Here is a 27,933-nt window from a genome sequence, read left to right as displayed (position 1 = left end):
GATTTGAACTCGGGTCCTCTGACTAGTAGCCATTGATAGACCTCTCCTCCATGAAGTTATCCAAACCCTTCTTAAAGCCATCCAGGTTGTTGGTTGTCATCACATCTTATGGCAGAGAATTCCTCAAGTTGATTGTGCGTAGTATGAAAAAGTACCTCCGTTTGTTGTTCCTAAATTTCCTGGCAATCAATTTCATGGGATGACTCCTGGTTCTAGTGTTATGTGAGAGGGAGAAGAATTTCTCTCTATCCACTTTCTCCACACCATGCATGATTTTATAGACCTCTATCATGTCTCCCCGCAGTCATCTTTTTTTCTAAACTAAATAGCCCCAGGTGTTGTAGCCTTGCCTGATAAGAAAGGTGCTCTAGGCCCCTGATCATCTTGGTTGCCCTCTTCTGCACCTTTTCCAGTTCTACAGTGTCCTTTTTTAGATGTGGTGACCAGAATTGTACACAGTACTCCAGTTGTGGCCATACCACAGTTTTGTATAAGGGCATTATAAGATTTTTATTTATTTAAAATATTTCTATACTGCCCCAAACTTGAGTCTCTGGGCGGTTTTCCTGGCAATATTAGCAGTTTTATTTGCAATCCCATTCCTAATGATCCCTAGCATGGAATTGGCCTTTTTCACAGCTGTCACACATTGAGTCGACACTTTCAACGAGCTGTCTACCACAACCCCAAGTTCCTTCTCCTTGTCGGTCACCGACAGCTCAGATCCCATCAATGTATACTTGAAGTTGCAGTTTTTCGTCCCAATCTGCATGGCTTTACACTTGCTGACACTGAACCGCATTTGCCATTTTATTGCCCTCTCACCCAATTTGGAGAGATCCTTTTGGAGCTCCTCACAATCCATTTTGGATCTCACTACCCAAAAGAGTTTGGTATCATCTGCAAATTTGGCCACCTCGCTGCTTACCCCTACTTCTAGATCATCTATCTATGTATTTAATTCTCTTAAATGTACCCGCCACTAATGCCATGCATGGCAGCTCTCGCGAGAGCTGCAGAATAGTGACAGGAATGGGAAGAGAAGCAGGTGCGGAGGAGAAGTGGCGGCCGCCAATCTGGCTGGCCGCACGGGAAGTGGTGGCTGCCAGGACGGCAGGCAACTGTGCAGGGGAAGCAGCCACCAGCATGCAGCTGCGAAGGAGAAGTGACTGCTGGCAGACTGCCGGCCGCTGAAGAAAAGCAGCCTGGCTGCCAAGAGAGAATGGGCTGCGGGTGGCGGGGGGAGAGAAAGAAATGGGGCTGGGGGGAAGGAAATGGGGCTGAAGGTGGGGGGGGAGAAAGAAATGAAGATGGGGGAGGAGAGACAGGGAGAACTAGAGGCACATATGCTCTCCGCTAGGTCAACTAGTTTATGAATAAATTAAAAAGCACTGGTCCCAGTACAGATCCTTGGGGGACCCCACTTCTTACTTCCCTCCATTGTGAAAACTCTCCGTTTATCCCTACACTCTGTTTCCTGTCTTTCAACCAGTTATCAATCTACACATGTACTTGTCCCCTTATCCTATGACTGGTAAGTTTCCTCAGGAGTCTTTGATGAGGAACTTTGTCGAAAGCTTTTTGGAAGTCCAGGTATACTATGTCAACTGGATCACCTTGATCCACACACTTGTTGACACTCTCAAAGGACTCCAAAAGGTTTGTGAGGCAAGATTTCCCTTTGCAGAAGCCATGCTGGTTCTTTCCCGGCAGGGCCTGTTCTTCTATGTGCTTTACAATTTTATCCTTGAGAATGCTTTCCAACAATTTGCTTGGAACGGACGTTAAGCTAACCAGCCTGTAGTTTCCCGGATCATCCCTGGATCCCTTTTTGAAAACCGGTGTTACATTTGCTACTTTCCAGTGCTCCAGTACAGAGCCTGATTGCAGGTATAAGTCATATATTTTAGCAAGGGGGTTGGCAATTTCACATTTGAGTTCTTTGAGGACTCTTGGATGGATGCCATCCAGCCCTGGTGATTTGCTAGTTTCCAGTTTTTCCAGACAGTTTAGAACATCATCTCTTGCCACTTCTATCTGACTCAGTTCTTTAGCCTCCATCCCCAAAAAGCCTGGTTCAGGAACAGGTATATGCTCAATATCCTCTGCCGTGAAGATGGACGCAAAGAACTCATTTAGCTTCTCTGCAACCTCCATATCATCCTTAATAATCCCTTTCACTCTCTCATTATCCAAAGGTCCAACCGCCTCCCTGTCAGGTTTCCTGAATCTGATGTATTTAAAGAAGTTTTTGTTATTCCCCTTGATGCTTTTAGTTGAATGTTCCTCTAACTCTCTTTTCGCTTCCCTTGTTGTCATATATTTTGCCAGAGTTTATGTTCCTTTCTGTTCTCTTCATTTGGACAGGCCTTCCAATTTCAGAAGGAAGTCTTCTTCCCTTTTATGGCTTCCTTGACGTTACCTGTTAGCCATGCTGGCATCTTCCTGGACTTAGTGGTACCTTTCCTCCTTTTGGGTATACAATCTAACTGGGCTTCTAGTACTGTATTTTTGAGTAAACTCCATATATTCTGGAGTGAAATGACTCTCCTGATTTTCCCTTTCAGCTTTCTTTTCACCATACTCCTCATTTTGGAGAAGTTTCCTCTTCTGAAATTCAAAGTTTCTGTGTTAGACTTCTTTGGTGATTCTCTCCCCGCATATATGCTGAATTTGATCTCACTATGGTCACTGTTCCCTAAAGGGTCGATGACACTGACATCACGCACCAGGTCCTGGGTGCCATTCAGGATTAAGTCCAAGGTCACCTTCTCTCAGGTTGGTTCCAAGACCAACTGTTCTAGGGTACAGTCATTCAGCGTATCTAGAAATTTGACCTTTTTGTCATTACCTGACTGTGAATTTACCCAGTCTATGTGTGGGTAATTTGGCAACTTCCTTAACACAATGTTTGAAAAATTAAGTCCTCATTAAGATCAATTCAAGGCAAGGAGGTAATCCTTCATATTAAATATAAATCTATGGTGTGACCGTAGTTGGAATAGTGTGTACAGTTCTGGTTGCTGCATCTGAAAAAGGATATTGTAGAGTTGGGATACAATACCTACAATATTGTAGGGCCAGCAAAATGATCATGGGACTGGAGCTCCTTCCTTACAAGGCAAGTCTAAGACATTTGGACTTATTTAGTTTAGAAAAAAGGCATCTACTGTAAGGGGTGGCATTCAAAAAATTAAAGTGACAGCACATCACTAAAACATAATAAAATCAGTAGAAAATCAAAACAGCATCAGCTATAAAAACCAATTTAAAAGGCAATCACCAGTCAGCAGTGCACACTACCAATCAAAGACCTGAATAGAAAGAACGGTCTCTTGGTGATTATGAAGGACTGGGAGAGCAAAGGTGGCACAGATCTCAACTGAAAGCAAGTTCCACAACCCAGGACCATTAGTGAGAAGGCCCTGACCCACAAGCACTTCACACTACTCTCAGCAAGCACCAGCATGCGGAGCTGAGCCCCTCCCAGTGGATCTTGTTAGATGGATAAGGTGTCTGGGACTGAAACTGTTTAGGGATCTAAAGGTTAGAAACCAGCACCTTAAACTGTACACAAACAGACTGGCACAGTTTCTTCAACACAGAGCATAATTAATCTATGGAATTTGTTACCATAAGATGTGGTGATAGCAACTAGTTTTGACGGCTTTAAAAGGATCGGATAATTTCATGGCAACAGTTGTGTGAACTCCACATCCTATGCAGCATCTCTCAGTATGTGAGCCGATAAGGCTGTTTTTACACACAGTCTAACCCAGGTTAGGGCAGACTAGACTGCACATGTGAAGCACCACGATCCGTGCATATCCCTGCACTCCAGCCCAGCCTGATCCTACTTTTAAGCCCAGTTTTTAGCCAGGGTTAAGGATGCAAGTGTGCCCTCAACCCAGCTGCCAGGATCATGTATCTCCTCGGGCTGCACGCATCCTAAGGAGACATAGAAATGGGCGTCTAGAGTGCCTGTTTCTTGCGGGTATCCCCCCAATGCACTGTGGTAATCACATAGTGCATTGTGGGATACCCAGAGGCTGGAACACGTTGCCCTGGCTTCTGGAGATCTGCACAGCATGGAGCAGCATAGATCATGTGGGAGTGTGGTCTGTGCTCCCACGACTGTTGAATGATTGTCTGCGGGGGAAAGGTAACATTTGTGCAGCCTTCTTGCACCTGCCCTCCCCATCTTCTGAATACCATTAATGTGTTTAGAACCAGTGGTGTTATCTCTACATTGCATACTGGGGCTAAGATTGAGAGAGCCACCTACTGAGTTGAGACTGCAGTGTGTTTTTGAACTGGAAACTTCCTGGCTTCACATTGAGCTATTATATTACACTACCTCTTGATGTATGCTGAGCACCGTTGCAGATGTCACATTGCAAGTATTCCTAGTTGATCTGAATTATTCAGGTCACTTGCTACAGTGCAAAGTGGTTTTGTAGTCCTCTATATAACATTTCAAAGTTTTCCACTTCTTAGGGAAGGAAAAAAATAATTACTCAGTCTGTTCACTACTTGCTGTTTGCGGAGTGAGGAACCAGGAAAAGACCTTTAACATTAATTATTAAAGTTAAATTTTATACAGTGATAGCACAAATTAGGAGACCACAGAGCTTTAAAGCAATACTGGAAACATGTTTTCTTTCTTAGATAAATAAATGAATTTTGTTAAACATTTCTTAGCTGCCTTTTCACAACTTAAAGTGGCTTTTACAATAATTAAAATGCAGATACACTATAATTCCATAAAATGCAAAGTAAAACATTGGCCAAAAGAGCCCTAGCAGACTTAACTAGTCCAATCAGAAGCCAGACAGACAAGAGATGCTTTGCAATCCTCCTCAATGGCCTTTAGGGGCAGGAAACTACACACATCAGTGGAAGGGGGAGATTGTTCTTCAGCATTGGGGCAATTGATGTAAAGGCCCTGCTTCTAATTCCTAGAAGGAACATGAAGCAGGGCCTGACTGGATGACCAAAGCTGGTCTGGACCTGATAGGAGAATATCTGAGTGAAGACTTGTAAGAAACCTTAAGCGTTAAGCACCAGCACCTTGAATTGAGCCCAGAAGCATTCTGGTAGCCAGTGCAATGGATGTAATGCGGGCTGTGTATGTTCATGCCTTCCAGTATCCATTAGAAAATATCTAGTGGCATTAGCTCACATTTCTGAGTGGTCTTTAAGGACAGCCCTACACAGTGTTCATTACAGTAGTCCTTGCCTGGGAACAATTTTGACTGTTGCATCTTTTCACATGTACAGTACTTGTAACTGTGAACTTCTAATGATTAAAATACTTGCTAAACATTTATGTTACAGCGTATACAAGCTGCAATCTTAAAAGCATTCAATAATCCAACGACTAAAACTGCAGACGAAGAGACAAAAAGAAAAGTTAAAGGTAAGTTGCTCTTTAGCAAAGTTCCATTACGTTATTTGCATACAATCTGATTTACACAATTGAGTTCTGAAATCCTCTGAATCACTATTCTGTGTGACTTCTACAGGTCGTGTACCTATTAGTCTGGTGCCATCTAGTGCACATGCAAAACATTCAGTTGATCAGATTGTTTTACACACACGGCAGTAATTGTCCTAGCTAGACCAGCTACCTTTGCTCCTGCCTGTCCTATTGATTTGTAAAAGTTACAGCCCAATCCCTAGCATGATTTCTCTGAAGCCAGTTGTGCTGCTTTCTGTGGGATATTCCAGTAAGTGTTTAGGATTGCATTCTTAATTTAATGGACTTATACTACTTATTGGACTCTCAGAAACAGTCTGGAGGTTCTTCCATGAAGTCTTGTCCAGTGCAGCTCAACAACTGAGAAGACCCTCTCTGTCCTGGATAGGCCAACCCAGTTGTTGCCCACAGACTATGTAATCCCTTCCTGGGGGTGTCCACTCTCTGCCCTCCCTTACTTCCTTCTGGAACCAGATGAAGAGTGTCTTGTTGACCCAAGCTTTTGGCCCCTAGTGAGTTGGTCCTGTGTGCTCTTGCTGCTGCTGATTATGGTGGATAATATGGTGATTATTAGTTTTATGGTGTTGATGCATTGTAGTTTTTAATGATTATATGGAGCTGTTTTATTGTCCTGTAATTTATGCTCACCTGCTTGGGATATTCTTTTTATGAAAGGCAGTATATAAATTCAAATATAAATAAATATACATTCTGTAAGATCAGGTTGTAATATTGAACACAGTTACTTGAAAGTAAGTTTAAGAAAGTAAGTTACTGATAGGGCCATGTATATGCTGATGCCGTGTGCAGGCTGCTGGGAGCAGCGCTGCAGCTGTGCGCAGCCCTTTGGACAGCAAGCGCCGCACCTGGAAAAGTGATGGGGTGGTAGAGGAGCAGGTAAGGACCTGCTTACCTTGTTTTTAAAGGAACCACTCCCTGCCATGCCGAACCGGTACAGCTGCGGGCACCTGAGCCAGTTCAGCACTTCCCTAAGGAGATGCCAAATTGGTTTGGGCATATCCCTATAGTTTACCATGATAGAGCAAGAAATTGAATCACTCTGGACAGTCAAACGACATGTGACACTAGAAGTGTCATTAAAGCTTCCATTTAAAAAACAAAAAACAACATAAAAATAGCAAATGTGGAGGGGATCAGCACTGGGACCCTAGCACATGGTGAGAAGATATTTTAAAGGGCTGTACAATCATGGTGATCTAATAGGAATATCAGGCCAGTGTGCCCACCTTCAGACATCATCATCAGGATTTCCAATACAACTGCAGGGAGCCCCAATAGCTGGAATTCTGACTAAAATCCCTCGTATCCTATTCAAAATGCTTCTACATTTGGTTGTAATATCGGAGCAAAACCAGCCCGTCAGCTTGGAGAGGCTTTCTCTCCAAGCCAGCTTTGGGCTGGTTTATAAGGATTGCACCCCCAAAATCGGAGGTGGAGGGCAAGAGTAACCCTGCCCCAGGAAGAACTCACAGAGGCCCATTGGGTGCTTATGGGGGATTCCCTTGGCTCTCATCCCCCACTTGTTTAGGTGCAATCCTTTACATTCAGGGTAGCAGCCAGCTTAGAGAAACGTTCTCTGCAAGCTGGCTTCTGATAAGGATTATCAGTAAAGTATTGGGTCATTGCTGGCCTGATACTGATAGTACTGGGGAGGCCCTATCAGCCTCCCTGATATTTTCCTTTTGCATATCATTATTGGGTTGGCACTGCCACTAATGTCTGCCACTGGACTGCCACTAATGACTATGACATAAAGGCAAATGAATGGATATATTAACATGATTCATGTTAATGCCTTTGAAAGATGTCCTTTCACCCAACTAGTGGAAGCAGAAATCAAAACCAAATGTATCCATTAGTAACTCTTGTTAATATTATTAAGCACTGATTAATTCAGATATTATTCATTATTGATTGATGATATTGATGTTTATCCACAATGTTTTCTTTAGAATGTTTTTAGGAAAAATAAAAATAAAAATGAATTGTTCTGTGTTTTAGAATGGATGTGTTTCCACATTTTAAAAAAGGCAATATTTTTTCAGCATATGGAAGAGAGGGTGTGAAGATGAACTTCATAGATAGGATCTTTGTTGGTGAATTGACTAGCACTATCATGTGTGAGGAATGTGAAAATGTAGGTATTTTGGAATTCAGTTTGTTATGGAAAATATCAGTTAATGATTTGAACATATTTGTGTTATCAGTTAAAATCTGTACTCTCTGTTTCATTCGTATCTTATAATGGAATATCAGAAATCTGCTTGGAAGTAGGGATAAGCACAGAACCGTTTCTGTGCACTCCTGGGAGGGCAGGGAGGAAGTCGCTTTTAGGGGCAGGGAAGGTGCTGCCTACCTGCCAGCCCCCACCCTGCTGCTTCCCCCCCCCTGCGCTCTTCCAAAAAGCAGGTGCATGGGGCTGCAACATGCCTCCTTGCAGCCAGGATTAGTGTGGCCACGCAAATGGCTGACACAGGGCTGCATGCCTTCTCTGGCTGCAAGGAGGCATGCTGCAGCCCCATGCACCTGCTTTTTGGAGGAGTGCTGGCCAGGGGGTGGGGAAACAGCAGGGCAGGGGCTGGCAGGTAGGCAGTGCCTTTCCCACCCCTTAAAGTGACCCCCCCGCCCCCTCTGAACCAGTTTGAGTGCCAGTTGATGGAACCAGTTTGGTGCTCCTAGAATGGAGTGCTGAACAGTTCCATGCACATCCCTACTCAGAAGCACCTATTGCATTCTTAAATTCCTTTTTCATACAGAGAAGGGAGTTTTACATCTCTCTCTCTTTTTAATGCTAATATTTCATCTGGATAATTTTAGGCTAGAGTTCTAAATTCTATTGTTAATGAAAGCACAGATTTTTAAGACTCACACCTCACCATTTTCCAAGTTTTAAAGAGAAGTATATCAATTTCCTTCACCTGCTCCTGATTGTAACTCTGCTGCTTTCTTCCTTGAAGCTCAGCCCTGTTGCATCATTGCCATGTTCTCATCAAAAGTATTCATGTGTACACGTTTTGTCTTATTAGTCCTTCATGCACAATGTGGAAGGAAGAATACCAATAAGGTTAAACGCTAATGTAGAATGAGCAAGAATAGGGAAGAAGAAACCTGTGAATGCATGTAGGCTACTTGTGCTTGGGCCCTCATAAGGTCCACAGGCTATCTGCCAAGTGGAGGTCTGTGACAGAGTTAAGAGCAGGAACATAACGATCTTTAACAGGGGGTACTTGCCATATCCCAATAGCTGAGAAGTGATAAATAACCAGCTGTTCAGTGGCCTCTTAGTTCTGTCATCCAGCATGTTGTCCTTTGCTTCATATTTTAGCTGTATGATATATTCCCAGGGTAAATATTTAATTAAAGTTTTATGTAGTTCAGTGTAAGTACATCAGTTGGTAGCAATGAAGAACTTCCTATTTTCTGTAGCTTATGCCCCAATCCAAGAAACCTATTTACACCACCACCCTTGCTAGCCTAATGAGGGATATTCTTTGTCCCTGCCCTCTGGAATAAGCTTATGCTACAGCTACACATGACACTATCAAAGAGCAGTATAATAATTATTTTTTTTTAATAATCACCCAAGCCTGCCATATTGAAGCAGTATGCTCAAATATTTACTCATGAGTAGGTCTATTGGCATGGGAACGGTACTAGGCTGCCAGATCTGCTCCCAAATAAATGGGCAATGTTCCTTTCAATGTCATCCCTGCAGAACTAACTGGAAAAAGTAAATCCCTTTTTAATGAGGGACTCGCTTTCCTGCAACAACTAACCCATTAACTGTGCTGTTTGTTCCCAGGATATGTACTGGGGAAAACCAACCAAAGCAGTCCCATCCTAAGACTTGCTGTAACAGGAAATTACCAAGTATGGTGTATATTGAATACTGCATCAACAACATGTCACATAACATGTCATTGAGCCAGAAGCATTGCAAACAGCTAGTTCCATGCATATGGCTAGGACTGGGATGCCAGAAAGAGTAGCAGTTTGTTCTGTATCATTGTGGCCTCATCCTTACAGTCCTGTTGATGCTGGTGTCAGGCATTTGCTAGCTACAACCCTGGTAAACAAGTTTCCAGCTCAAATTCCCTTGCCAGCATTGGCAGGGACTAGTAACTGGAAACCGGTGCCCGAACTGTAGAATTTGGCTTACATGTTGGAGATGCCGAGTCTTTGTTCATAAAAATAATGTTAACATTGTGCTGGCAAATACCACACTTGCACAGTTGTAACTGGACTGTTGATTTTGATTCTTCTTTCCTCTGGAAATACTTTGCAAGTGTCTCCCAAAATTCAGTTCACTTTAGAAGAACCAAGCTCATCTATAAACATTCATGCAATATGTATATTTCTAGGATAATCTCTAATACAATATTAATTTTGTCTTATGTGCTTATTAACTTCGGCCCATAGCCAGAAATATGGTTTTGATGAGGCCTGCTGGCAAGGGTGGTAGTAGTACTGAGTCCATTTTAAACAGTAGAAACATTTCAAATTGCTCAATTTACGTTGCTGTAAACCTCCCAGAGATGGAAATTTGGGGCAGTGTACAAATATAATAAACAAACAAAATAAACATGTGTAAATTTATGTTTAAATTAAATATCTAATAATTATAATAAATTCACAAAGTAAATTCAAAGTGCCAAACACTTTGTTTTTAAGCCAAGAAAATCCATGCCTAAATTTGAATTTTATATTCGCATTTGTGTCACTTTCATGATTTCCTCCTTTAAATCCAAAATAAATCATAGTTGTTCAACATCTAGAAAAATATTTTTGTGACGTTCTTCATTGCAGTAAGGAACAACTTAAAAGATATTACATTTCTGGATACTATTTATAACTTTTGATATTGTACATTCCAAAAAAACCTGCCTATTCAACTTCTTTTTCAATTCCTTCTAAGATTTCCACAGTAAAGGAACCCTTCATAGATCTTTCACTCCCTATAATAGAAGAGAGGGTAAGAAACAATTATTTATTATTAAACAGCCACACAACTGTTACTTCCACTGTTTCCTGCTGTTTTTGAGGATCACTGAACTCTTCCTGAACTGATTGCTGGGGCAGTCAGCCAGTCATTTTTTGGTTCTAGATCAGCCGTGGGCAAACCTGATGAGAGCTGTAGTTCAACAACAGCTGGAGGTCCAAGTTTGCCCACCTCTAGCCTAAATTCAGTTCCCCATACCCTATCTTAAATAAAATCAAAGGTGTTTGCACCGACAAAGAGATACTCAGTGCTGAGTAGTGGATTGAATACATTGATACAAGACATTTCTATGCGCAGAGGGGAAATGCTTGACTAACAAGCAGAAGGTTGCCGGTTCGAATCCCCGCTGGTACTATATCAGGAAGCAGCGATACAGAAAGATGCTGAAAGGCATCTCAAACTGCACGGGAGGAGGCAATGGTAAACCCCTCCTGTAGTCTACCAAGGAAAACCACCGGGCTCTGTGGGTGCCAGGAGTAGAAATCAACTTGACGCGGCACACTTTACCTTCACCTCTTAATGTGCATGAATTATGCTTGCAGGATCAAGCCCCTTAAGCCAGGTTATTTTATTTACAAATAAAGTTATTGAAGAAGTATGCTTTTCCACATAGGCATCTGATTTAGCACTCTCTGTATATATATAATGATACAATGATATAATGATATATAATGATACACTCATTTTATACCAGGCAAGCACAAACTCTCATATTTCCTAATATAAGGTGACTAGTATAAGCGGTAAGCTGACTGATTGCCATGCATAGCAAGTGGTTATCATTGCTTCTTGGATGTAAAGCAAATATCCAAGTTTAACCTCTTGCAATGTTGATACTATGTTATTGAAAGAGGAATCGTTTTTGCAGATTAAGCTCCTGAAATGATTCAGTGTTGGGAGATTGCACGGACGGGGTGGGTTGGGGCAATCAGTCCAGCCACATTTGTTATATCTAAAGTCTCAAATGATAGTTTTACCTGTGAAGATATACGTCTTTCAAACAAGTAAGTAATTTAAACAGATTTGAATGTTCAGGGTGGGGTGGAGTGTCATTGCTGTGGCACTTAAGAGAAATAGAAGATTTCTGTTTTAGAGATGTAGGTCCAGCTGCAGGGCCCAGAGACATAAGCTGCCTCATGATTTTGGAACTACCCATAATACAGACATGGCTGAAAGCAAAAGTACTCCTTCGGTACCGAAGCAGGGGAGTTCGGACCTGAAGACACTGGAATAGAGACTTAAATTTTGGGCGGTATACAAATATGTTAAAATAAATACATAAATTGCAGTCTAGTGAATATCATTTTTAATTAATGGAACCAAGAACCACAGACCATGGGTAAAGCTAGCTGGAACTGGCTAATCTCCACAGTCAGGGATGGAGGGCTCACTTTTATATTGTGTCTGCTCCCCCCACCCCCTTGTTCAAGCCATTTTATAATTTCTATCTAAGGCTTTATAAACTTCCTCTGCTGTAGGACTGGGAATTTATTTAATTGACTGCCTATTATTTGACTTCATTGTCAAATTGAATTATTTGACAATTATTTGACATGTCAAAATTATTTGACATGCAATTGTCATGCATTGCTTTGTTGTGTGTGTAACATTATCCTGCTCTATATAGGTCTGTCACTTAACAAGAGGATAATGGAAGCAAAATGATATAGGGAATGTTTGGCAAGATTTTATTGTCAAGGCTAGGCCTATACTTGTTGGTCTTCCAGATGCCATTCAGCCAACTCAGCCAGGACAGATTAGAGTTTGAGCTTCTTCCTCTCAGTCAGATAGCCAGCCATCTTACCTGTAGTCGTTTCATAGGTGATGCATATTTTGGGACACTGCCATCCTAAGTGAACAGCCTGAGGTAGACACCAGGTTTGACAGAAGATGAATTGTGTCCTTCACAAAGAAAAGCACTTTGCACATGCCTAGGAGACTGATTTCCCTTTGGAAAGAGATTCTACTTATGCCCAGAGACACTTGGCTCTGAGTAGCACAATTTTTGAGATGCTAGCTATATATGCGACTAAGAGGTAAGAGTGCTAGTGAGCCCATTGCATTGGCTCTGAGGAAGAGGCTTTACACATGATCAGGTATGCATCTGTATGAAGCTCCTGGGAAGCACTAGAGTATTTTAGGAGACAATGGTCTTTGGAATTAGCATAGTTCTATCTGTTGATTGTCACTGTTCTAATAAAGTTTTATTTTTAAATATTTCAGTAAGATTTGACAAGATTTGACCAATCCATGATAGAATAGGTACTTGCCAGCCAAAAGCCAATTCTACTCTGTTTTAGTTTATGTAAACCAACATAACCTGATTGAAAGATCCTTTGTATTATGTCTAATCAATGTAGTGCTCGAAATAATCCCACTTCTTTTTCAGATCTCAAAACCTGCCCCTTTTGGAAGGACAAGTAAAAATAAACCTGCACAAGATGCTGATGCAGATCAATACAGCTGCTCTTCTATCACTGCTCTGAATAACCAACAATCAAAACTATCTAGGAAACACTTGTTAACAAAGGACAAGGTAAGTATGTAGCAGCATGGCTAGGAACATAGGAAGCTGCCATATACTGAGTCAGATCATAGGTCCATCTAGCTCAGTATTGTCTACACAGACTGGCAGCGGCTTCTCCAAGGTTGCAGGCAGGAATCTCTCTCAGCCCTATCTTGGAGAAGCCAGGGAGGGAACTTGGAACCTTCTGCTCTTCCCAGAGTGGCTCCATCCCCTGAGGGGAATATCTTACAGTGCTCACACTTCTAGTCTCCCTGTCATATGCAAGCTAAGGGGAGAAGTCATGCTTGCTACCACAAGACCAGCTATCCCCTCTTGGGTTCACTTCCACCCCTCATTTTGTGGTTCCTTTCCTTACAAAAATGGACTTTTTGACTTTTTTTGTGACTTTTTGCAGTTGGGGGGGGATTTGGGGGCATTCTTGGGCATATAGGGGGATTCCTGGCTAATCTGTGCAGTCTTGCTAACTGGGCAAAGAGGTACCTTTTATCGTGGTGATTCTCTTTATTTAGCAGGGGGAGAGTAACTGGCCCTATCCACCCCTAGCATAGTACTTCCAGTGACTGTTGCTGGTGTCTATCTTGTGTGTTTTTTTTAGAATGTGAGCCCTTTGGGGACAGGGAGCCATCTTATTTATTTATTATTTCTCTGTGTAAACCGCCCTGAGCCATTTTTGGAAGGGTGGTATAGAAATTGAAGTAGTAGTAGTAATAATAATAATATTAATAATTCTTGCAAATGCAGTTATGACAAATCAAATTGTCCTTTGTGGGAATCTAGAGTAGCTGTGGAGACTCAGTTTGGAGAGCGCACTCTTAATCTACAGCAGTGTGTTATGCATCTTTTGTATTTATATAGAGCTGGTTCTTACAGTGTTCCTAATGTCTTATTGATATACGTCAAGCTTTTTAAAATAACATATTTATTGTAACAGGGATTTAGGGGAAAGTATAGATTGACCCAGTTGGAAACTTACCTTGCTTTAAAAGAAAATATTTCTTTTAAAATTCATGCTCCTTCCTCTTTCTGTCTGCCTTCCCCGCTCTGTAGTCAAAGATTGCTTCTGGCTGCAATCGCAGGCAGTGCAGAGCTGGCCAGAGAGCAGACAAGTCAGCATTAGTGCCATTTGGTGGATCAGTTGGCAGCGTGTGCTACAGGAGGAGTACAGCCAACATGGTTTCCCCGGAGACTTGGAACATGACTTCCATGATGTGCTCAGCCTCTAGTGGCCCAAGGGCCTGAGAACCATAGTTCAGTCTTGTAACATGGTTCTTCCCGATGGTGGCACAGCATGCTGCAGCTATGCCAGGCTGACAGCACATGGGAGCTGATACTCCTGTAAATATTCCGCTGTACATGTTTTACAGGGGGGAAACCCACAACCCTTGTTACGTTTAGATCATTATGGCGGGGGAAGTAATACTTTAAGCCATCTTCTGTTATTACAAGTTGTAACCTATATCTTTTAGCATCTAGCAGATGAAAAGGTGTCTTGTTAAGCAGCTGAGTAGTGAGCGTGCTGCCTCTGGGGCCGTCCGGCAGCATTTCCTGTCTCCTGTTCAATTATTATTTTTTTCAATCTACTGACTTCAAATAGACTGCTCTTGCAATCTAGAAAGTACATATTTATGTCTGAACACTATTAATCGGTGTCATTTCCACTGTGGCGTGTGCAGTTTGCTTTTTCTTTCCTCACTATCGTTCCTTTTCCCTTTTAAATTTTATTCTGTTCTGGAGTATAGGTCGAGATTTTTACATGTGTCAGCTTCAGATTTTACACTCTTCTTAGTACAAAATCTCCTGCTTAGCATTTATTTGCATGCATTTATTCTAGTCTGTAGAACACCTAGTTGTTTTTAAAATACAGCCTGGAAAACTAAGAGAGCATCCTTTCTGCCTCTTTTGAAGTTCTGTGGTATTATAACAAAGCTTGTTAAGGATTTACTAGTGTAACTTGAAGCTTGTCTGACCTCCCACATTTTAAAAGACTATGCCCTCTGATATGTGAGAGACACGAAGTTTTCTAGACAATTATTAAATTTTAAGATTAGTATTAAAAATTGCGATATTTGAAAAATAAGCAACACTGGGTGATATTTTTGACTAATGAAGCACTAGTACTTCTGAAAAGTCCAACTTACTCAGCTTCACTGCTGACTCAGCAGTGGGGACACATTGCAATGACCTCCCCTTCCCCAGAAAGCGCTCTGTGCCATTGGAAAATATGTCCCTGAGAGTCGCCTAGCCCTCAGCAGCATATTTTCAGGTGACGTAGAGGGCTTCCAGTAAATAATTGAATCCCCACTCCACGCATGCACACTAGTATCAGTGTAGCGTTAAACTGGAACTCTTCAAAAACACAGGTATGACTGCTACTTCTCTCATTGCTTCATTAGTCAAGATGTCAGCCACTATATTTTTCTGAGAATGTAGACAGAAATGACCCAAGAAAGCTTTTACTAGCTCATAGTCATATAGTTCTTACACTTATTAATCTTTCCCCCTTGCTATTTTTTTCTTTCTTTCTTGACATAGTTGAAAGCTTTCCTGGTCCCCTCAGTCATAAACATGTGTACTTTTGTGTGGGTTTCAGGGAACCTTAATTGTAAGTGACATGGTCTCGGATTGTCATCTAAGAGATGCCTACCATCTTTATATTTGCAGAAAAGGTCGCTGTAAAGGAAGGGAATGCCAGTTCCAAACACCATGTGTTTGGATCTTCTATCCCTAGCCAAGGAAGACAGAAAGCATAGCTATATATGATCATCCAAGGGCATTTGGAAAAATCCAGTCAGTTGGAAGGCAAGCTTTTAAATTTTTGTGCCAAGCCTAATGCTTTTGCTAATCAAAAGTTAAACTTCAGTAGTGTTAAAAAATGAATAGTACAGTTTGCAAAGTTCTAACATGTCATTAGTTCACCTTTGTATTTTTGCATAGGTTGTACTCATTAATTTTATTGTGGTTTCAAATCCCACTCAAACCAGCCACAATTGTCTTCTCTTAAAAATAACCCATCCATGAAAGATTGTAAAATTGGAGTCATAAGTAGCAGCAGCTGCCATTGTTTATTTTTTTAATTATGGAAGTTTACAAACCCATGCAGTATATATGGAATTTGGAATTTGAAAATATAGGAGATCTCATCGCAAAATCTTATGGAGCTATAATTTTAATCAAATTAAAACTCCAACTAAGAATTATCTTTTCAATATTCTAAATATTTGAAATTTTAAATAAAATTAATGGCTGACATCCAGACTAGTGTTGCACCAGCTCTATGAGAGGTTGCCCACACTTAAGAAATTTGTGAAGCTGTGATGCTGAGTTGGAGACCTTCTCTGGGACATATAACAAGGTTGTGCAATGTCTTGTTCAATATGTCAACAATCAGTGCTCCCTCTCATGTTTTTCATCTGTGTACGGAATGAGTTTTGTTCTGGACAGTGTATGCGCACATGCATTCAGAGTGGGGCCTTCCTGATTCAACCTGAGAGGAATTTAAAATTAACTGAGCAGACATAAACAAAAATGTATGCACATACTTGTGCTCATCTTAGAGGGAGCACTGGTTAGCATCTTTCACTAGTGCAAGAACTAGTCTGGAACATAGGATCTGGATCGAGATCCGTCAAGATCCATAAGAATGGGTAATACGCCTTTGCAGGACACTTGCAGTAGCATGCCTCAGCTCATTGAGGTGACCGAGCCCCACCCCCACACCTACAGCGTGCTTATTAAAAGTGGGCCGGGCACCATGTTCTTCCATTCTTTTCCGACTGCCGTTGCATTCAGTCCTCAGGTTGTCACTCCTCGTCGATAAAAGTTCTTCATGTGAGTTCATCTATTTAAAACAAAAAAACATACTGTTAATATTGGTAGTTGACTTGGAACGGATTCCGGACTTCGTCAGCATTAATATGACTTTTTTGAATGGACTTAAACTATGATTTTGGATAATCATGGATGAAGAGAAACGGACTTTCAAGAGGTGCATAGGCTGTAATGCCAAGCTCCCTTCGAAAGACCTCCATGATTTGTGTCTGATTTGCTTAGGAGAGAGCACAATGTCTCCTCTTGCAAGATATGCTTTTCATTTTCCAAGCAAACACGAAAAAATCGGGCTTTGTGCCACCATTTATGATGAGGTGTTAAGCCCTTCAACACCAGGAGAACCCCGCCCTGCAACCTTGACATCGGCTTCTAAAGACCTGTTGTCAACTCCTAAGCCGTCTACCCTGAAACCAGCAAGACCATCGACATTGATCGCAGTTAAAAACCCAAAGGCTCCATCGAAGTCAACTCCAACATCGACACCTACAAAGTCGAAGGGAAAATGTTCAAGGTCTGATACTCGTTAGCCTTCACCACAACCTAAGAAGTCAAGGACTACGGACTTGATGAAAGAAAGAACGCCATCCCCGTCCAGTTTACAAAGCTTGCCACCAAAATCCTTGGCACCTGAAGTTGAGATTGATGGCCACTGCTCAACATCGAAAACCTCAACATTGATGAAGGAGATGTGACCGGCGTCAGGGAAACCGGTTGGTGTTGACCGCCCTTTGACACTGATATTGACAACTTTAAGGGCTCATTTTCTACCTCCATCCCCCACTCCAGTCGAGTCTTCGGCCCCGTCGACACCGAAAATCTCCATCGACATGTCTTCCATTGACACCGGTCTTGCAAGGTCCGATGTCTACTTTACATACTCTGGTGTTGTCAGTATCGAGATTGATGACTCCACGATGCCAAGCCCCGATGCTGACGTTTGATGTTGAAGAAGAGGAGGACACGGTGGAATTTAATTATTGGAGACTACCACTGCTCCATACTGGATTCTGAATCAAGTACTCTGACATCGACATCTAAAGGTTTCCCTCCAGACCAATGCATTCCAGCACCTTGTGCTCTGTCTGCTGCCCATTTGACAGGCCCATCTTCGTGGCATTTGTGTGGATTTACACATTCGTCCACTGCAGGGGCGAATCTTGGATCGGCAACTCTGGGAACTAGATCTCCTGGGTTACCTTATAATTTTCAAGAAGATCAGCCCTGGAGATCCTCGCAACCAAAGTCTTACTTACCTCTGGTGTCTGCAATGACTCCAGTTCAGACTCCAATCTCTAGCTGGAGGTGATGGCCCAGCCTTACCGGTGAAACCTACTGTACAAAGTTTTTCTGTAGCAATGCAAACGTTTGCCTGGCCACCTGTAAAGCACTTGGTGAATACGACTACTCAGGCTGTGTTCAAAGGCACTGAAATGGGGTACCTTACCTATTCCAGCACCACAAGGAAAGGTTACCATTGAGACTCAGACGTATGTACCACCATCACCAACTCAGTCACCTTCTGATTATCATGGCTCTTCAGACTTTGAGTCCGACCCTGATGAATCAGAGGACTTAACCAATCCTCCTAATGATGTACCTCCGACCACACATGTTTTGCCTAATGAAGAAATGAAGGCTTATCACCATCATGTTGGGGAGATGGCAGCAGCTCTGGGTCTTGATCTCAAGTCTGAGCTTGCCACTGTAGATGACCCTGTTTATAATTTTATAGTAAAATTTCAGTTGTCTCAACCTGTGGTGCTGCCAGTCCTCCCAGTCATTTCTAGGGCTGCAAAATGTGCGTGGGAGGTGATCCATAGTACAACCCCCACTTCTTAACAACTAAAAAGTTTGTATTGGATACAGGAAAAAGATAATGAATACCTTCTAAAACATCCCTCTCCAAACTCATTGGTCATTGACTGTGCCACCTCCTCTTCTAAGACAAGTCATCGTCACATTACACCTGTGGACAAAGAGGGGAAGAAAATGGCTATTTGGGGTAGAAAGATGTACTCCACCTCATGCCTATCCATAAAGATAGTTAACTATTCAGTTTGCACTGCCAAATATAACCATGGCATATGGGAGGCACTTCAAAATGATCTGGACGTCCTCTCTCCAGAAGAATTCAAGAAAAAATTCCAACAAACACTGAACAAATCAGCAGCACTTACTCGCCAGCAGTTGAGTACTTCAAAACACCTGGCAGAATTAGAATCACATTCCTTGACCACTGTAATCTCTCTGAGGAGACACGCCTGGCTTCACTCTACCAATCTACAGGGCGACATAAAAGACAAAATAGAAGGCTTACCTTTCAGCGGTAAGGGCCTCTTCAGCGAGGACACAGACACCACCATGGAAAAAATGGGGGGGGGGGTCAAAATTCACTGCCAAAACGTTCACCGCATCGACATCATCCTACAGCTCCAAATATCGTGCTTACTCAAGACAAAAGTCTACATTCAGACAGCAGGAGCACTGTGATTTTAGGAAGCAGTACCAGCCTTATCACAAATGCTCTTTTCACGGCAAGGGGAAATCAAGCCAACCCTAATGAACAAGGCAGACTGAGCCTCAGAAACATCTTTGAGGTTCAAACCCACCCACTGTCACTGCTAGACACCTCCCTTTTCCTGCCAACAGGGACCACAACATCTTGGCAAGTGAGAAACAACACCAGTCTCACAAACTCTATTCTCCTGTCAGCGACCAACATCAAGCTGGCATGCCAGGTCCCTGCATGGCACCACATAACATCGGACCGCTGGGTCCTGAAGATCATATCTTCAGGCTATAGAGTTCAGAACAACTCTCAAAATGTACAGGGATAAGGTTCACTCAGCCCTCCCAGGTGTTGTTGGAAGAGGTGAAGGAGCTATTAGCCAAAGGGGCTATTGCCTTGGTATAGTGGGTGCATAGATGGGAGGGGTTTTACTCGCATTACTTCTTGATCCCAAAGAGGGATGGTGGCATATGACCTATCATGGATCTACACCACCTGAACAAATTTGTCCATGTGCGAAAATTCCACATGATAGCATTACAAGAGATCCTACCTCTTCTATACCAAGAGAACTGGCTTGTGATGCTGTATCTCAAAGATGTGTATTTCTGCATTGGCATCAGGGCACAACACAGAAAATATCTGAGGTTTGCAGTAGGAAATCAAGTGTACCAATACATAGTCTTACCCTTTGGGCTTGCCGCCACCAGGGTATTTACAAAATGTATGGCTGCAGTGGTGGTTTACCTGCTGCAGACTGAAGGTCTATCGGTTTATCCTTAACTGGACGACTGGCTTCTGACTTCCAAAGACAAGGAAGAGTTATGTTCTCAGACAAAATATGTACTGTTTCTCCTCCATGACTTGGGGATACAGGTCAAATAGAGAAAAATCCAAACTGGAGCTAGTTCATGTAATCAACTACATTGGAGTGGTTCTAGACACGGAAACCAGGAAGGCATATTTACCTCGAGAACACTTCCATTGAGTCAGGGACCTGGTTCTCCATTTCCAGCAGCATCCATCTCAACCGGCCTGACTCATTCAAAGACTCCTAGGTCTAATGGCTTCCTGCAACACAGTGGTGCAATATGCCCAGTTAAAGATGCGCAAGTTGCAACTTTGGTTTCTGTCAGCCTTCCACCCAAATATAGATCGTCAAGACCTAAGTCTAATGATCCCAGATCAAATTCTATGCTTACTTACCTGGTGGTCAATAGGCAGGAATCTGCTGGAAGGGATTCCTTTTCAAATGATGACTCCTTCCATCCGACTAACAGCCGCCTGTCTGCTAGGCTGGGGGCCCCACTGCAGAACATCAGATTCAGGGCAAGTGGACCCTTCAACAAACACAATTACATATCAGTTTCCTGGAACTTCTGGCTGTCTTCAAAGCAATGAAAACCTTCCTACCACTTCTACAGGAGAAGGTAGAACAAGTGCAGTTAGACAATACCACTGCCCTGGTCTGCATTAACCATCAGTGGGGGACAGTGTCCCAAAGTCTTTGTGCACTCAGCCTACAATTATGGCATTGGTGCATCTGGCATCAAGTCTATCCAATGGCCATCCACGTAAAGGGCCGGGACAACATCCTGGCAGTCAAGTTTTTCCACAACAACAGTATGAATGGGAAATCAAGACAGAATACATTGCACCTCTCTTCAAGAGTTTGATACGGCCAACTATAGATCTCTTTACAAAAAATCTGCATTTGTTTCTGCTCCAGGGCAGGGCATGACCCACAATCACAGGGGGACGACTTCCAGCTGGATTGGTAGCAAGAGGTCCCATATATGTTTCCTCTGTGACCACTGATCAGCCGAGTGGTTACCTGCCTTTTAACTGCCCCAACACTGGGTATCCTAGTGTCTCCATGGTGGCCAAGACAGCCATGGTTTCCACAGGTACTCAAATTGTAAGGGAACCAGTACCAAAGACTGCCACAAGAAATAGATTTCCTAACACTAGACAACGGCAGCATATTGCATCCAGAAGTTCTCACACTCCACCTAACAGCATGGTGGATCGGCTCTTAAGTAAAATCCTACTTAACCAAAGGAAGTCTTCCACCAGAAAAAACTACCTTAGTAAATGGCTGTTTCAAAGCTTATGCAAGGGTATATTGTTTTCAACCTACATAAGCCACAATTAAGGATGTACTCTTTTACCTGACTAATCTGAAATCACATGGGTTGGCTAATGTATCTTTAAAGGTGCATCTAGCAGCACTCTCCTCAAAACATCCAAGCTGTGATGAGAAGACTCTCTTTTCACACCCAGAGAGTAAGGCTTTCCTGAAAAGCCTCATGAATTTGTATCCACCCATTTGCACACCTGTCGAACTATGGAGCATATTTTTAGGCTTTAACCGAGGCCCCATTTGAACCAATTAGTTCTGCATCTGTCAAGCTAGTGACTTTGAAATCTTCCTTCTTGCTTGCCATAACTACAGCCCAATGCATTAGTGAATTGACAGTATTGCAGATTGATTTGCCATACACCAGAATCTATCCCAGTAAAGTGTTAATGCGTATGGACCCGGACTTCTTACCCAAGGTAGGGTCTGACTTCCACTGCAACCAGGACATTGTTCTCTCTACATTCTTCAGGAATCCATCTACCACTTTAGAACGTGTATTGTACTCCTTGGATGTGCAAAGAGCACTTCTGTATTACCTGGATCGGACTAAAGACTGTAGAACCACCAAGTGTTTGTGGCATACAAGGGCACTATGAGAGGCTCCTGCATTTCAAGACAAAGTATGTCCAGATGGCTAGTTGAGCTCATTATGCTGACCTACAAGTCACAGAATGCGAAACCACCAGAAACAATCAAGGCCCGCTCAACCCATGCCTATGCTTCATCAGCTGCACACCTATCGGGGATAACCTTCATGGACATCTGTAAAACATGAGTTTGGTCCACTGAGTTATTTTTGTCAAGCGTTACACCATAGATGTTCACTCTGCTGCTGAGGCGAAGTGTCTTTGGGGGACATGTCTTTGGGGGAAGTGTCTTGAAGCGGGAATTACAATAGCTTCTACTGCACTCTCCCCCATTGGGAGGTTGCTAAACACCCGTTCTTAGGGATCTCGACTGATCTTGATCCAGATAAACAGGTTACTTACATGTAACATGATATGGTAGAGATCCGTCAACATCCATAAGACCCTCCCGAACAACTCCTCTGCAGTGGTGCTACACTAAGTGCATATTGAGTGTGCACGCTTTTTTCCTTTGATGATGAACTCACCTGATTCTAGATTATCATCCTCCACGGCAGTCATCCAAGAACTGAAGAACATGGTGCCCGGCCCGCCTTCAAATAGCATGCTGTAGGTGTGGGGGCAGGGCTTGGTCACCTCAGCTGCAAGGGTCCTACACAGGCACATTACCCATTCTTATGGATGTCGACAGATGTCTGCCAGATCATAAGTTACCGGTGAGCAACCTGTTTTTCCTTTTTCTTCTGTACATAATTGCGCTGCATTTTTGCACTAGTGCAATAGCTTTACACTAGTGCAACACTAGTCTGGATGTAGGCTAGTGTGTTTAATTACGATTATTATATATTGGAAGACTTCTCTTTTTCAGGCATTCTTCCATCTATGCATGATGAACAATCAGAATTACACTGTCTCACTTTGTTTTTCTTACTCTCTGGGCTAGTTTGGGCAACCTGTCCCTCTTTGATTGGTGGGGGGAGGAGTGTACTGCTCCTCACCTTCTCAATTAAAAGGGATTGGTTGGAGTATTGTCTGAACTGCTCCAATACTATGAATTTCCCTGTTTTTCAGAGTTGATACTGGTTACATCTTAAAACTAAACATGTCAGCTTTTCTTCAGCAGCACTGTTTTTGTAAAATGTGCAGTAGTTTGTGTTGTGGGTGGGAGGGATGTGTGAATTGTCTCAAGAAGAAAAGAGGTTTGTTTTGGAGATCATTACAAAAGTCATTTTTTTAAAAAGTGTGTTATTGTGTGTAAGAAAAAGAGATTGCAGCGCTTATATTGCTTTTCAACAGATTTTTATTTCTTTTTCCTCTTCCTCTGACACTTTGGTAACAATTATGTGGAAATTGACAGAACCAAGTAAATCATGAAAGAAGACTTGCTAAGAAATCCTCCTCTGGTGAAGAAGAAACAAGTCCTTTAATCATGCATGAAAAAGCCAGAACAGCTAAAGCTGAAGGCAGCTCCAGTATTCCATGTACAAGAGAGAGCAATAGCGGGTTGGAGTCTGCAGCAAATGGAAGCCAGACTGAAGGCAGTGAAAAAGAAGCCAGCCATTCTGAAAGCAGCATTGATGCAGACAGTGAGGCCTCTGAAAGTGAAAGTACTTCTAAGCAAACAGCTGCCAGCAGAGCTTGTAACACACCTGGTTTATATGCTGATGGACATAAACACTTACCTGCAAACAAATTGCAACACAACAAACCAAGTGATAGCAACACTGCGGCACTTACTGGTGCCTTATCAAAACTCAGCTTTAGCAGTGCAACACCTGAGAATGAAGGGCTGCTCAGTAGGGATCAGCTGTCAAACAAAGTTGCCTTTTCTGTAGGAACCCCTCCGTTGCTGCAAAACCCTCAGAATGCTTTCCAGACCCTGTCTCAGAGTTACACTACTAGTTCTAAAGAATGTTCAGTCCAGTCATGCCTCTACCAGTTTACCTCCGTGGAGCTGTTAATGGGAAACAACAAGCTTTTGTGTGAAAACTGCACAGAACAGAAACAAAAGCACCAGAAGAAATCAAATTCCACAGGTGACAGAGTGTTGACTGAATGTACTGTTTGTTTTCTTTGAAAAGTTGTTCATTCTAATGACCCAGGGTTCAGAGAACTGTGTGATTCTTGCTTCTTCAAGGGGGCTGTGGATTTGTGTGTTTAGGAAGCAGTCCCCGGTGTCATGAGCAAATGGTTTCTGAGACTAGAGTTCGGAAGCTTGATATGATGCAGCATGGGGGCCAGTTGTTCAAAATAAAAATCCAGATCTCCTATTAGGCATACACAAGCCCTTGATCAGGCCAGAAGTAGGTCTCTGGACCCTAGTCCATATAAATAGTGGGTTCTGAAAGACTGAGTAGTTGTGCCACACAACAGAAATGAAGGGATACACATGATATCCAGTAGGCTGAACAAAGGACCATTTTTCAAGGGCACCCTGTCTGTTGCTCTCTCCCTAGATGGGTTTTCGTTCTCCACAGTTTTTCAGTCTCAGCCCATTACATTTATGTTACAGATATATATGCTTACAGTATTCCAAAATCTTATTTAAACCCTCTTTAAAACAAATAGACTGGTAGTATTTGTGTGTAAATGAATACAAATTATGCAGATTCCCCAGTTACATAATTTATAATAATTTGGGTCTTTTGTGATCAAGGTATTCTAGGGCTCCTGAATATGTTTGCTGTGTTGGTCATGATCTGCTACCATTGTTTTGTATTGTATGAGTGCCCTCTTGTGGTTAAAATTAATTTACAATTTAAATTAACTGTCACATGCTCCTTCGTCTTATGGCAAAGTCAGTTTGAACATAATTTTGTAACGTGTAAAATTGAATGGTGCAGCTATCTAGTGGCTATGTGGTAACAGCTATCTCCAGCATTAACTGGAGTAAATTAGTAAAATCATTTTCCATAGGACTTGCTGGATCTGACCAAGGTTTGTCTGACCCAGACTTCTCCCTACTGATTGGCTTAGCCACCAGTATTCATTGGTATATTACCTCTGCACATGGAGGGTTGCATCCCAAGTAACATGAGAAGAACTCCATTAATGCAATATGGATTTCTCCTCCCCACTGTATGCTCCTCAGATATTCACTCTTGAGGGTCAGTTGGACTCACAAGATGGGGCACAGGAGGCTGCAATGGAAGAAGGGAATTGATGGAAATTGGAGGAGCTGCATTGCATGAGCAAAAGTGTCTTTCTGCTCATGCAAGGGACCAGTGGACATAACCCTGAGATTATCACAGATAATTAGCTGTTGATTAGGGTTGTGTGAAGCTTTGATAAGTGATGCACTTTGGAAGAGATTTGGCCCAATTTGTCCACCAAAGCTTCAATTTGGATCCGGACAGGCATTGCTAGATAGGGCTGAATTGAAGCAACCATGGCTGAATTGGACAGAATAGGTCTTGCAGTGCTTCAGTTCCTTCCACTGCCTTGCCATTCTCCCAGAACTCCTGTACAACTTACCAGGCACGGACAGGAGTACAGGGCTGGTTTTAGTTTATTCGTTCCCAGCAATGAGGGAGTTATGTCTTTGCAGCTTCATTTTTAAAATTCACTCTTGGAGTATTCCTTAGAGAAACTTCTTCCTTGGAGTCCTTGGGAAAGGTACATGTGTTCCTGGGAACGGTAGTGTTTTCCAGGTCCCCAAACTGAATTGGTGCTACTTCTCATAGCCCTGCATTCACAGACCCGTCCTTCATAAATTTCAATCCTTCTTAAAAAGCTATCTTGACCATTCAATCAATCACTTTATCTCAAACTGATTCCTGAGGTAAAATTACCAGTATTGGGCCAGTTCTGTAATATGTGAAAGTTGATGAACCATTTTGTTAATGTAAAGTGTTTGATTACGGTGATTGACTTTTGAATAGGATTCTTTGACTTGCTTTATATATTTGGGTTCTTTCTGCAAAGTATGGTAAAGCTTTAAAGTTTGTAGAGTTGGTAGCCTGATAATTGTTTGTTCTTAAAGTTCTTAAAGTTCTTAGAGTTATTAAAATTCTTTTTAAAAAAAGAATTATACACTATAAAATGACAACTGGCTTAGAAAATCTAGAAAAGGAGCAGCCTTTTAATCAATGTTCTGTATGGATTGCAGTCTGTTTGGCATGTACTGTAGAGGGGACATCATGGAATTTGCTAATGGCATTCAATTAAACTGGAGATTTTACTGCCTTGCAAATATGTTTTTGAAAGGTGATTCACCCAAACTGCCTGATTACTTGCTGCTTTCTACCTGTCCTATTCTACTTGCCACTGCTGCACATGAATTTTATGCCAGGGCAAAGGTCAAGAACATTCACACATAACAACTGTAGCTACTAGGTTAGGAACATGCAGTACAAGGGCTATGGGAGCTACCAGTCCTGGTAATCTCTTTTAGAGTCCAAGAAAGTGCATGTAGGAGTGGCAGTGTTCTGCTGTTAAGGTGGTTTCTGATCTTGGGTCAGGAATGGTGAGAATGACAGGCAGACAGTGCATTTTACCCAAGGACAGCTGCTACTCCTTCAGGTGAGTAGCAAATTCTATGGCTGCTCTTAAATTATGCACTTGTCCCGTCCCCCTCTTTTTAAGGAAATAAATTGACTGAACAAAAATAATTAACATCAGGTTCAAGATTATTAGCTCTTCCAGTTGCCCTCTTAATTCCATTAATTTGACTACTTTTGTATGGTCACTTAGATCTGGAAAGCCTAGTGGAACTAGATCTTGGAGACTTTGGATTCAGATGCTTACTTTTGTGGGTGGGATTGCAGACAAATCATTGTTCACTCAACCTGAGCTGCCATCTGCAAAATGAGAATATTACTAATTTATTAATCTCTTTGAAATATTGTATGGATTAATGAAATAATGGTTGTACTATCCTATGTCTACTAAAAGTACTTCAGAAATAATATAATGCAGTTGTGTCTGTGTCATATTTTTCACTGTACAGAAAAGAAAGTGGAAGGTGTGTATACAAATGCCCGGAAGCAGCTGCTGATTTCTTCAGTTCCTCCTGTTCTTGTTCTGCACTTAAAAAGATTCCACCAGGTGAAGTCCTGAAACAGGGTTGTTTTTAAAAAGTTGAATGAAAGGAGTTCTAATCAGGGCTGTGCCAAATTCTCATAAGGTTCCATTTTCACCACAAAAGTTGCCATTTCAGTGAGGAGGCAGGTGTGTATGTTGGGTGGGCGGGGTGGTGGTGGTGTTGGCTACCTTCCACACTCTTGCATTTTTCACATCTGTTTGCAACCATTGCTCACATCCAGAAAGTGGGCCTGAAAGTGAGCAGCATACACACTTTGGAGGACCAGAACTAGTAGTGCATTTCCCAGCATGCAATGGGGAGGATGAATTTTGGGGTTTCTACAGTCCCCTCAGATCACCCTGTAAGTGGTAGAAATATGTCCTTGAGGTCATACTTCTGGGGAAAGAGTAATGGCTGATATCCCCTCTCCCCCACATCGTACCTTCCCCCCTGAAGTGCTCTGCGACACATGGGAATACGTCCCTGAGGACTGTGTGACCCTCAGGAACCTATTTTACCAGTTACAGGGTGATTAGAGGGGAAATTCTCCTTCCCTGCTGGGCACAGGCTTAATGGGTGTGCAGGTCTCCATTACACACCTGCTTCAGTAGTCTGGATGTGAGCTGTTGTTCCCTCAGTCTACTGTTGCTTGGCTTTAGTCTCTCATATGTGAAATGTTTTGTTCATTGCATGATGATATAGTAAGCATGATGCTGTCACAACACCATGTAGCTAATCAGATTTATGTCTGAGACAACATCACTGAAGGCAGGCATCTAAAAATCCACAGCTCGCCAGTGGCAAGTGCCCCGAGCCC

General features: G+C 42.4%; 1 protein-coding gene across 9 annotated transcripts in view; it reads left to right on the top strand.

The window, feature by feature from the left end:
* USP45 (ubiquitin specific peptidase 45) overlaps window positions 1-27,933 on the top strand; it is a 99,925-nt gene that overhangs the window by 62,844 nt on the left and 9,148 nt on the right. For 7 of the 9 annotated variants that reach the window (XM_053287696.1, XM_053287695.1, XM_053287694.1 and 4 more), the window contains 7 exons: window positions 2,368-2,457; window positions 5,338-5,419; window positions 7,546-7,637; window positions 10,416-10,472; window positions 12,889-13,035; window positions 23,451-24,129; window positions 27,042-27,139. In XM_053287696.1, the coding sequence (XP_053143671.1) occupies window positions 2,368-2,457; window positions 5,338-5,419; window positions 7,546-7,637; window positions 10,416-10,472; window positions 12,889-13,035; window positions 23,451-24,129; window positions 27,042-27,139 (1,245 nt within the window). Of the gene's footprint in view, window positions 1-2,367; window positions 2,458-2,651; window positions 2,779-5,337; window positions 5,420-7,545; window positions 7,638-10,415; window positions 10,473-12,888; window positions 13,036-23,450; window positions 24,130-27,041; window positions 27,140-27,933 lie in introns of those variants that run through there. The other 2 variants (XM_053287701.1, XM_053287698.1) reach the window with 2 other exon arrangements.

This window comes from Hemicordylus capensis, chromosome 1, assembly GCF_027244095.1.
Source record: "Hemicordylus capensis ecotype Gifberg chromosome 1, rHemCap1.1.pri, whole genome shotgun sequence".
NCBI classification, from domain to species: domain Eukaryota; kingdom Metazoa; phylum Chordata; class Lepidosauria; order Squamata; family Cordylidae; genus Hemicordylus; species Hemicordylus capensis.
The sequence above is the reverse complement of the archived record's forward strand: the minus strand, read 5'-3'. Positions and strand labels throughout refer to the sequence as shown.